At 39.5% G+C, this 12,483-nt stretch overlaps 1 protein-coding gene across 1 annotated transcript; it reads left to right on the top strand.

The window, feature by feature from the left end:
* The first annotated feature begins 2,617 nt into the window (after positions 1–2,617).
* On the top strand, positions 2,618–12,128 carry nfkbie (nuclear factor of kappa light polypeptide gene enhancer in B-cells inhibitor, epsilon). The gene is made up of 6 exons (XM_061746536.1): positions 2,618–3,165; positions 6,224–6,326; positions 8,030–8,240; positions 8,520–8,608; positions 9,267–9,515; positions 11,797–12,128. Exons 1-6 carry the CDS (start codon positions 2,894–2,896, stop codon positions 11,863–11,865), a joined length of 993 nt encoding a protein of 330 aa, XP_061602520.1. The 5' UTR covers positions 2,618–2,893; the 3' UTR covers positions 11,866–12,128.
* The last annotated feature ends 355 nt before the right edge of the window (positions 12,129–12,483 follow it).

Below are 12,483 nucleotides of genomic sequence, written 5' to 3'. Positions count from 1 at the left end.
CCAATCACCACAACAAATTCCTTGTGTGTGTTAACAAACTTGGCAATAAACCCCCTTTCTGATTCTGATTCTGATTCGTCCTACTCCTTTTTTGGCACATGTAAATGAAGTTAGCAAATTTTAAAGGATGCAATTCCTTGTTTTGTTTTGTTGTTATTTTCTTAAATTTTCTTTCTCACCTTCATCATTAAATACCCTAAATACTTGTTCCAGTTCTTACTGCACCGACTTGCACTTTTAACTTACTCTGCACTGTACGCACTACTGTTTAATTTTTTGTAAACTTTTATATTTTTAAACTTGACATTTTTTTAACTGTCACTATTTATACTCCGTAATGAGATTATGTTAATTCAAGTAACCTATTAGAACACTAGGATCTGATATGATGTTGATTAATGTTTTTAATGTGTGTTTGTAACTAGATTATGGTAACTAAGTAACCTATTAGAACGCTAGGATCTGATATGATGTTGATTGTTATTTTATACCTTTCTCTTTATTTAAACTGCACTTGCTGTTTGCCTTATTATTGATGTAAAGCACTTTGAGCTACAAACCCAATTCCAAAAAAGTTGGGACACTGTACAAATTGTGAATAAAAATAGAATGCAATTATGTGGAAGTTTCAAATTTCAATATTGTATTCAGAATACAACATGGATGACATATCAAATGTTCAAACTGAGGAAATGTGTAATTTCAAGGTTAAAATATGTTGTTTTTCAATTTCATGGCATCAACACATCTCAAAAAAGTTGGGACAGGTAGCAATAAGAGGCCGGGAAAGTTAAATGTACATAAAGGGAACAGCTGGAGGACCAATTTGCAACCCATTAGGTCAATTGGCAACATGATTGGGTATAAAAAAAGCCTCTCAGAGTGGCAGTGTCTCTCAGAAGTCAAGATGGGCAGAGGATCACCAATTCCCCAAATGCTATGGCAAAAAATAGTGGAGCAATATCAGAAAGGAGTTTCTCAAAGAAAAATTGCAAAGAGTTTGAAGTTACCATCATCTACAGTGCATAATATCCTCCAAAGATTCAGAGAATCTGGAACAATCTCTGTGCGTAAGGGTCAAGGCCGCAAAACAATATTGGATGCCCGTGATCTTCGGGCCCTTAGACGGCACTGCATCACATACAGGTATGCTACTGTAGTGGAAATCACAAAATGGGCGCAGGAATACTTCCAGAAAGCATTGTCGGTGAACACAATTCACCGTGCCATTCGCCGTTGCTGACTAAAGCTCTATACGTCAAAAAAGAAGCCATTTCTAAACAAGATCCAGAAGCGCAGGCGTTTTCTCTGGGCCAAGTCTAATTTAAAATGGACTGTGGCAAAGTGGAAAACTGTTCTGTGGTCAGACAAATCAAGATTTGAAGTTGTTTTTGGAAAACTGGGACGCCATGTCATCCCGACTAAAGAGGACAAGAACAACCCAAGTTGTTATCAGCGCTCAATTCAGAAGCCTGCATCTCTGATGGTATGGGGTTGCATGAGTGCGTGTGGCATGGGCAGCTTACACATCTGGAAAGACACCATCAATGCTGAAAGGTATGTCCAAGTTCTAGAACAACATACGCTCCCATCCAGACGTCGTCTCTTTCAGGGAAGACCTTGCATTTTCCAACAGGACAATGCCAGACCCCATACTGCATCAATTACAACATCATGGCTGCGTAGAAGAAGGATCCGGGTACTGAAATGGCCAGCCAGCAGTCCAGATCTTACCAGATCTTACCTCACCCATAGAAAACATTTGGCGCATCATAAAGAGGAAGATGCAACAAAGGCGACCTAAGACAGTTGAGCAACTATAAGCCTGTATTAAACAAGAATGGGACAGCATTCCTGTTTCTAAACTTGAGCAACTTGTCTCCTCAGTCCCCAGGCGTTTGCAGACTGTTATAAAAAGAAGAGGGGATGCCACACAGTGGTAAACATGGGCTTGTCCCAACTTTTTTGAGATGTGTTGATGCCATGAAATTGAAAAACAACATATTTTTCCCTTAAAATTATACATTTCCTCAGTTTGAACATTTGATATATCATCTATGTTGTATTCTGAATAAAATATTGAAATTTGAAACTTCCACATAATTGCATTCTATTTTTATTCACAATTTGTACAGTGTCCCAACTTTTTTGGAATTGGGTTTGTACAATTCTTGTATGAAATGTGCTATACAAATAAAGTTTTTTTATTATTATTATTATTATTATTATTATTATTATTATTATTATTATTATTATTAAACTTCTCGTGAAGTGTTGTTTCTTGTTGCACACAGGTTTGAATCAGAAGCTGCACTTTGTCTTTTCTATGCTTTTTAAATGTGAAACTCCAAATCTTCTCATTAAGTTCTATTAAAGTTTAATTCAAGAATAATCAACCAGCACAGGTTTATGACTCTTTTTTTTTTACATGTACAAAAGTAAAATGAATCAAATCAAATCAAAATTGTAGCTCTGCAAAAGGTAGAAAACCATTAGGTAGCATTTTTTGGCAAAGCAGCAGAACAGTTCACTGATCTCCCTCTGCGCGTTCACGGGGCGGCGGGAGCGCGCCGGGGATTCCCCCCGCATGACAAAATCGGCTCGTCCTCGTCTCGGCTCTCATTGCTCTCCCTGCTGCTCTGCTCGTCTGCTCGTCTGCTCGCCGCCCGGAGCTTCACGCCGCCGCCGGATATCCTAGTCGACGCGCCTCCGGTCCGGCTTGTTTTCCCCCCCCTAATTTCGGCGAGTGTGGAGCAAGCCTGCCATGCTGGGGAACTCCTTACCGGGCAGATAACCGGTGGAAAACGGGCGGAAAGAGTCGCTCTAGTGGCATGAGACGCAGCGGCTCGCTCCTATCTGCCTTCACAAAGGAGCGGCGCTTTCCTCGGGGGCCATGACGAGCCACGGCCGCGGCGAGGACGACCCGCTGGGGGGGGACAGCTCCACGGAGCCCGGCCTCGACCCCGACCCCGGGCCGAGGGAGAAGTTCCTGCCCGCGGAGGACCGCCTGGACTCGGCGTACGGCTCCTCGTCCCTCACGGTGGACAGCCTGTCGGAGATCGTGGAGGTCTGCAGTCTGGGCTCCGGGGGGGAAGAGCCGGAGACCAGCCCTGACCTGTCCGAGCAGGAGAACCTGCTCACGGCCATCACTGAGGATGGAGACACGTAAGTCTTACAAGAAAATAAAGGAAAGAAAAAGCAATAGCGTTAACAGTTATGTATTTCCTGGAAGACTTTTGCTCATCCTCTCGCTTCCCTTTAAAACTACTGTCTGTTTGCATCTTGAACCTGAATTATGATCATATTATAAATCAGCTTTAGTGTTATTTGAAAATCAGCATCTCTTTATCAGTTCTGCAAGTAATCAATTGGTTAGTCTATGTATGCTCCACATGATGGGTTTTGTTTTTTTAGGTAAAATTGATTAATTCTTCATTATTACTGGATACAAAAAAAATACACATTGTGAGCTTTTCTATATACTACATTTTAAGTGATACTACGTTGTATTTAAGGATTTATACCAATAGTATCTTGCATTTTTGCTTAAAAAGAGGTTCCCCTCAATTATTTTGAGATAATCAAAACAGGTGAATTTATTCTACTGCAAATGACAAACTAAATACAGCCATAAATGGCAGTTGCTGCAGGCAAAAGCAGGCCTGGTGTTTTCATGACACTGGTGTTGAAGGGGATTTTACTAGTGTGATTTGCAGACTTTTTTCTTTTTTTTTTAAATGAACTTTATCCATGCCGTGAATGTGGACAGTCTCATGTTAAAAAACAGAAGTGAAACAGGCCTGGACTTCCCCCTGCAGCTCAGACAAAGGCATGCTGTGAGGTAGTTGCAGGCTTTCTTTTGATCCAAGAAATTTGTTGATCAGGACAGTATGTATGCATGTTTTTTTAAATTTTTTTAGTCCCATAATTTATGACTTCTGGCTTTCCTCTTTATCTAAATGGATAAAAAAAAACCTCAGTGTTGAAAGAAGGTTCATTCTCACTTTGAATCAATGAAATTGCACCTTTTCTTCACACAACACACACACGTCCACCTCTGCAGCTTCGTGCAGATATTCATGAGTGACCTACTCATCTTGTTTTGCCATGCCATTGGTTTATTTTGACTGTAAAGCGCTGTGATCCATCAAGGGTTGTATTCACATCATTGCAAAAGTGTTGTTTTGTCTCTGACCTCTTTTCATTTCCGCCTGATAGAGACACATGGTTTCATTCTCACACCCTAACTAAATATACCTGCTGGGAGGGGAAAAAAGACAGAAAGACGCCCAAAATGCTTGACACTAAGCTGCAGAGAATCATGCAAGCACCCATTTTCCCCTGCGGGATTTTTTTTCTTTCTTTTAGGTCTTATTCATTCAAAACTTACTCAAACCAGGAAGTTCCTTTCATGCTCAAATCGATGCTCACAGAGTTGCCTGCACTCTGCACGTCATAGTCAGACATTTAAATTGGAGAATTCCGACATTACAAACTTTACAAAACAACCAAAAACACATCCGGTAACAAGAAACTCCATTTGATAATACATTACATTTTGATCACAATGAATCTTGTTGCACACAGGTTGGAATCAGAAGCTGCACTTTGTCTTTTCTATGCTTTTTAAATGTGAAACTCCAAATCTTCTCATTAAGTTCTATTAAAGTTTAATTCAAGAATAATCAACCAGCACAGGTTTATGACTTTTATTTTAAAAACAACCTTCATTTATAAAACTATTTAATATCAATGTAAAAGGCCAGTCTTTTCTTTTTATAGCTATTTTACCTCGTCAGGGAGATGTTTATCAATTCAATCCAAATCACTTTATTTATTTATCAGCCACAGATACAGTGAAAAACAACAAACATTTCCCTCACAGCCATTATTTTGACATCATTATCAGGCTGGCAGTGTCATGATTGAAGACATCACACAATGTTCAAACCCATCCCAGAGCCAAGCTTTAAAGTGCAAAAATAGTTTTCTAATAGATATTGTTTTTCATTCTCTATGACTGCATTGGGTATTTTTACATATTTTCCTATTTATTTTTCTTCTATTTTTTATCAATTAGCTCCTGAGGGGTGGTGCACAGGTGTCAAAAATATATATGTCAGACATGAGGCATTGAGGGGTTAAAATAGATTTATCTTAAAAGAGCAAATGCAGAGTTGCAGTCAGCCATTCCTTTTGTAAAGCTAAAGTTTTTGAAAAAAATAAATTGAGACTTTAGTGTGAAAACGGCAAAGAAAAAGAAAGTAAAAGGCATCCGTAATATGTCAGGCATTGCAGGTAGATTACCGGTATATAATGTAATGGTATCAATTTATTGTTGTTTTTGTGTGGTGTTAAAGGTTTTTGTTCTTGAAATGTATTTGAGGGAAAGGAAAATGAGTACATGTTACACATCAGTCATTAAATGTCTTTATTTCCTCACCTCTTTGTAAACTCGGAAACACGAGAAGGTTGACATTTTTGTAGAGTTCTTCAGAGGAGTAAGGTTTTTTTTTTTGTTGGGCCTTTTGATCCCACACTGTCTGTCTGAAGCAGACTGCAGAGTCCAACTCTTAAGTTGCATGACATTTACTCTGAAACGAGAACTGCCAAACGTTGAGAGCGCAGCCACTGAGGTTAAGCAGCGTACTCGCGGTTCATGCTGTTCGGTGGTTTAAAATCACTTCCAGCTTTCAGGAATGTGCACAAAACAGCAAATTTTCACAAACTGAATCCACGTTTTTCATTGACACCTGTCCAAAGCTTTAATTGTATGCCGTCTCATTGTTCTCCGCTAGTCTAAATTAAGCCCTAATCCTCAGTACTATTTCCTGCTTTGTGCGTGCATTTGTTTGCTACAACTTCCTACTGGCTCGCTGTGTTTTTGTTCTGTTGTGTTTTCTGCTTCGGGTTTAGCCTGCAGATGTTGTATTTGCTCCCAGGTGCTTTGAGCGTGCTCCTCTCCACGCTGACTAAAAGTTTTTAGTGTTGCACAATATCCCATCCACTCACATTTGCCGTTCAGCCCACTGAGAGTTACAGTTCTGAGTTACTAGAGAGAGAGAGGAGTACAAAGGAAAATTATGGTGCAACACCTTTTTTCACTACCCACAGTGTTGCAAAAATGTTTAATGCAGAATGTGAGATCAAACCTGAACGTTCTTGCAAACTTATTGTGTATAAGATATCATGTGTTTTTTGTTTTTATTTGTCAATTCTTTAGGATCCTGCATCTAGCAATCATCCATGAAGACGAAGACTTTGCTCAGGAATTAATACAGATATTCCCAAAAGAAGTACTGGACATCCAAAACAATTTGTATCAGGTAGGTTTCACTATATCAACAACCTGCACCTCCCACTGGGATTTTCTTTTTATCTTTTATTTTTTTGGGATCGAATAAACTTCCCAACTGTGTCTCAATCATGGAAGCAGTGGCAATATATCTAATTCTGTCCTTCCAGAGAACTGTTGTTCCTCTTTATATGCAGTCCGTCCTCCCTCAGGGACGTCACTGTGGGTGGTTCCAATGTTAGCTCACAAGGGACTTCAAATGGAAACTCCCCTCCTCTATCACACGTAGAAATAGAAGCACAGGGAGCTGTGGAGTATATCCTTGTGTACATGTGGGCAGAGTCATTTTTCCAGTCCTTCATGAAGTTGCCTCAAGACTCTTAACTTGAAATAAAGATGGAGCAAGTCGACTGAGTTGTCAGTAGGAAACATTTGAAGTGAAGAGTCAGCACTTCATGCTTTGAATCAGTAAAATGAGTGAGTTTGGTTGTGTAATTTCCTCTCAGTAGTCATTCTAAGAACTAGGCTTATGAAGATTTTTTTTTGTTTTTTTGCAAAAAGGAAATTTTGCATGATAAAAATAAAATAAGAAGCTTATTTTTTATCTAAGCAAAACCCAGCCAGTCACTGAGGATGCACAATAAAAAAGTGTTGAACATTAAGAGAAATCTTCACAAGTTTCTTAATTGTTTCTGACTGATATGTGTATAAGAACCGAAATAGTTTGATGCCATTGATTCGTTAGCCAGTCTTTCCAAGGCTGAACTGCATTATGATTCAAAACCATTGTGAAGACATGTGTTTTTTCAGTATCACCTGTAAGATTGCCAAGAGGTGGGAAGTCTCCTTTAAATGTCCAGACCCTTTCCATGGGAAGTTTAGCTGGAGAATTTAGGACATTCTTGGAGAAGCATCAATTTAATTTATTTTTTTTCTTGCAGATTCAGACCCCTTAAAACTGTGAAACCAATTATGATCACTTGATCAACAATGAAAGACAGCAGAGGCTTCAAACTCTGTGCTCCAATGGCTTTTCCTCGTTAACACATTCTCTTTGGCTTCATAGCATTGAGCAGGGTTCTCGGCAGGGTGATTCTGTTTTAAGCGTGGGATTCAGCTTGTTGTCTCAAATGTTTTGGCTGTTGTTACTCCTTTTATTATTTCTTTATTGCCTTGTAGGCGTTACAAATGAGTTTCTTGGCTATTCTGTACTTGCAGTGGAAAAGCTAACAGCATTCTTCTCCCCAGTGGCTGTGTGGTCATAAAGTGCTTACTGTTGGGGGAGAAACAAAAATGATTTCTTAGTATTCTAAGCTGGTGCATTTACTGACAACTCAAATACATACATTTTATGAAAATAATTTGGTCTATTTTACTGGTCAAAATTCATCCGACCTGTTGTTGAAATAATCTATTTTAGAATCAAATGGTTTATAAAGTCTTCATATGATCAATCAGAGTCAGGAAAACACTTATTTAAAGAAGACAAAAAGACAGTAAATCAATGCCGTACACAGAGATCCATTAAATTCTGCTCATTTGGGTTCAGATATCAGGGCAGTTTAAGCAGACAGACCCAGAACCCCTCATCTCCAGCAATATAATCTCTCCAGTGTGTCCGGGGCCATCTCCCTGTATATGCATAGTTGGCTAAACAACCTGAATGATCTGTAATGGTTAAAATTCCAACAGCTTTGATTTCATCAAACATCGTTGTTGTTCTGTGCTTCTCAGAGTCCTCTTCACTTGGCCACCTACCTGAACCTGGCAGATGTAGTGAAGGGCTTGCTGGAGAAAGGGGCCAACTTGGGACTGCAAGACCATGATGGGAACACGCCGCTCCATGTGGCCTGCCAGAACGGGCAGATAAATTGCACCTCTGAATTGATCAGAGACGTTTCTCCTAGCAAGCTAGCGCCGGTCATCGAGTCCCAGAACTGGAGAGGTGAGGAGGACAGGTGCACTGCTGCAGCCAGCAAATTAACATCTTATTTTGTGTCTTTTTGTCACTCCAGATTGTTAGTGATGGTTTGTTGGATTTGATAAAACTGTACTCATGGTAGCCAAGCTCTTAATTCTTCAAATTTCAAGTCCAGTGTTATTGGACATCTTGGCTGTAGAGACCAGAGATGCTTTTTGTACCAAGAGTAACCCCCAATGATGCAGCTCTTATTCAGTTTATGTTTCATGTTCCACATCTCAAACAAGACGATTGTACTTTCAGGTCTTGCTTGTCTTCACTTGGCTGCACTGAACAGGCAACATCAAATTATGAAGCTCCTTGTGAAAAAGGGTGCAGACCTGAACATCCAGGTTTGACTTTGACTCATTGCATCCTACGTTTCCCACGTGATATGTTTTTATGATGCGGCTGCACTTGTAAGATTAATCTATGCAAAAACCTTTGACCCGAGGTGGAAGGCAGATGTTTATTTTATGTAACTTCATCTATAATGATTCTTCAGATTAGATTAGGTTAGGTTAGGGTTTTAAGGTTTATTTAATAAAGTAATTTGCAAGTATTTAGCGCATTTCTCCCTTTACAAAACCTGTTTACAGCTTCTGGCTGTATGTTATGTTCCTGTTTATAAATCTGCTGTGCAATCCTGGTAGTGATCTGAGCTGAGCTCAGGGCTTCCTTCAGGATTCAGGGAGACATAATTAGATTTGAGATATGATTAGGGTGAGCCATAACTGTCGTTCTTAACTTTCTATTGATGGAAGGGAACATGATGGTCAGGCCTGTAACTACCCCAGACATTCCTCTCAGTTTAAATCACTGGCCCAACATATCACTCTGTCTCACACGCCGTGTATTGAATCATTTTTCTTGTAATTGTCCTGTACATGAGCTGCTGCACCCTCATCCTCCCTGCTTGCAGATCACAAAAGTCAATATTCTCATTCCCAGAATGTCTTATTTCATGTTGCTTCCGCGTATCTCATTGCCCTTATCCATCTTCTCTGGCAGGAGGGAACCAGCGGGAAAACGGCTCTCCACCTCGCCGTTGAGCTACATGACATCACGTCGGTGAGGCTGCTGCTCAGCAAGGGAGCAAACGTTGATGCTGCCATGTTCAATGGCTGCACGCCGCTCCATCTGGCAGTGGGGAGGCAGGACGCCAACATCGCCCACCTCCTCTGCCAGTCTGGCGCCGACACGATGCTGCGAAACATGGAGGACGAAACGGCGCTGGATCTGGCTGATGGCAACGAGGATGTAAGCAGTTGTTATTGACAGTGAGGCGCTAACATCAGGCTGGCTCTGGTCTGGAGCACACTATGGGCCCGATTTACTAAGATCCTAAATAAAGAGTACTAAATTGCGTGTGCACTGAAAAAGTTTGCGCGTGCTGTTGTTGTGTGTTTTGCGGGTGATCAACTAAGATTGCGTGCGCAATTGATAACAGGTGCAAACAGCAGTATTTAAATGAGGTGTTGCGCGTCTTACGGTTTGCGGCGCAAACTTTGCGCCATGGAGAGTCTGGATGGAAAGCAGGATATAGTCGCAAGCGCAAAATGAAATTTGACGAGTTGGAGTTAGAGATATTAGTGGAAGAGGCAAATTGTTGTGCCGTATTCAGCACCCCTGCCGTGAAAAGCACCCCCTCGTATATTCAATGATAAGTAGACCAAGAAAAAAAACAACACACTGACACTTCAATATATTTATATATACACACTCACACAAACGCATACTTATATTATATATATTTACAAATATTATGGAAGACAACACAGTAAGCAGGCTATTAATTAATGACATCAATTACCATTTACCCGATTTTTGTTATCTGTGACTGTGATTGTGGGAAAGTATGACTATTGTGGAATCCATGAGTGCATTTAAACATGAATCATTAACACAAAACTGGACGCTAAACAGAACATGACACAGAATGATAATATCATTTTTGTCAGACGTTTTTCACGGCAGGGGTGCTGAATACGGCACAACACCGGGGTATGACAACTGCAGAACAAGTATAGGCGCACAATGAGAAACACTTTTTTCTCCATGAAAACACGTGATTTATTTATTATCACAAATAAAAAAATGAATGTGCCTCCTGTGGCAACCTTTTGCTGAATAATACTTGATTTAACATTCAAATAAAATATTTCTCCTTTTGCATGTGGAGATTAGCACCTTCCTTTCGAACGTATTAAATACAGACGCAATCACAATCCACGCAAAAACTTTCAGGCTTGGTAAATCTCATTGCGCGTGGTAAATGGACCAATTTGCATCTTTCCCTCCCAGTATTTAGTATTTCTGGCGGGTACGCCCCATATTGATTATTCATCAGGGCAAAAGTACTAAATGAATAGCGTGTGCTATTTTGCGCATTTCAGAGACGCAGTCCTCTTTGCACGCTGTTAGTAGATCAGCTGGCACTTTGGTTTGCGGGTGATGTCAAGTTTGCACACGTTTTTACACACGCAAACCTTTAGTAAATCGGGCCCTATGTGTGCATTAATATTTGGATGGAAATATTTTGTTGTCTTAAAAAACAACAAACTGTCTTTTCATAGTCCTGTCTTTTTCCACCAAAAAAGAGATGAAAAAGTAAATTTAACAAATGTTTTTTTTAGGAGAAATTAAACAAAAACACATCTGCAGAGAAGTTTCTATATTCGCTATACTTAACATCATTCTTGCAAGTGTTTGGGAACTTTAAGAGAAAAATGAAATATTTTCTTATGCTTGTTTTTTTCGGGGGGGGGGGTTGCATTCCACCTACTCAAGAGTTCAGGTTTTCCTTTGCTTTCTCTTTTTCTTTCGTAGTACCCCATACATTTTTGAAGGCAGTGGAAAAAAAGAAGTGGTTTCTAGTAGTCTTCCTAAAATGAGCGAAGCCTTCTCAGAAAAACAGTCTGTACAGGATCATTTTGTCTTACTGATGTTTTCACAGATGCACTTATGTATCTTTGTAGTATCAGTGACGCTCACAGTGATGACACGTCTGATTGTTGTGATTCTTTTTTGCCTCAAGGACACGTGTCCATGATTTCCAAAAATAATTTCAATCTTCAACTCAATAGGGCAGGATAGCTCAGGCTCGGGGGCCGTTTTTCAGCATCTGATAAGACGGCCCAAATATCCCATCAGCTATTATTAGTTAAAGGAAGGAAGTCATTCTTGTCTCTCACACATACAGTTCTCAGGATCCTCCAAATCTTGTTCTGATATCATGAACTGTAAATGAAGAAATCCCCCAATTCTTTTCGATTCATGGTTGAGGAACTGTTTTCTTACATGTCCTGAACCTTCTTTTGTAGAGCGTTTAACTCATCCCTGTGTTACTTTAAATCTGAGTGGCTTTTTGTAAATCATAATATGTCATATTTTTTTAGGTATTATACTGTATTTTAAATTTTACTGGCCTCATCCCATTTTTTTTCTTCATATACATATGAAGATTAGTATATACTCTTTGCAATATTGGTGGCTTTGGTAAAATCTGACCTTTTTTTTTTTATATATCATTTTCTTTCAGATTCTGGCTCTTTTTCCTTTTGATGACATCCAGATCTCCGGGAGGTCGGTGGTCGGCATGAAGTTCTGAGGTTAATCGCAGGCTGAGGAGTCTTTCAACTTCCTGGAGTCTCACTGCAGCAAGGAACTTTTGATTTACGTAAATTATATTTGAGCTGAAATAGTTGTCAAATTGTGCCTTTATGTGTAGTTGACTCTAATATATAGAGAAATCTGCAACCATTTGAAACCTTATTTCCCTTTGGCAACAAAAGAACAGTGATTCTTCTTCATCGAGCACAGAATTACAAATATATATATATATATATATATATATATATATATATATATATACACACACACACACACACACACACACACACACACACACACACACACACAGACAGACCAAAAGTTTGGACACACCTTCTCATTCAAACCCATAGGGAAGCGTGTCTAAACCTTTGGTCTGTACTGTGTGTGTGTGTGTATGTATGTATGTATGTATGTATCTATATATATATATATATATATATATATATATATATATTCAGCAGTTAAAAAAACTCACCTCATTGTGAGTGCCAAACTTCCCATTTTCGTAAGTGCCTTTAAAAATTCTACCTCTTCTCCATATTAAAAACTTCATTGCCTCTGTGTCTCAAAGTCGATCCGTGGTCTAGTTGCTTTGTGTTGTAATTGAAGTAGC

The sequence above is a fragment of the Cololabis saira genome, chromosome 18 (genome assembly GCF_033807715.1).
Source record: "Cololabis saira isolate AMF1-May2022 chromosome 18, fColSai1.1, whole genome shotgun sequence".
Lineage (NCBI taxonomy): Eukaryota > Metazoa > Chordata > Actinopteri > Beloniformes > Belonidae > Cololabis > Cololabis saira.
The sequence above is the reverse complement of the archived record's forward strand: the minus strand, read 5'-3'. Positions and strand labels throughout refer to the sequence as shown.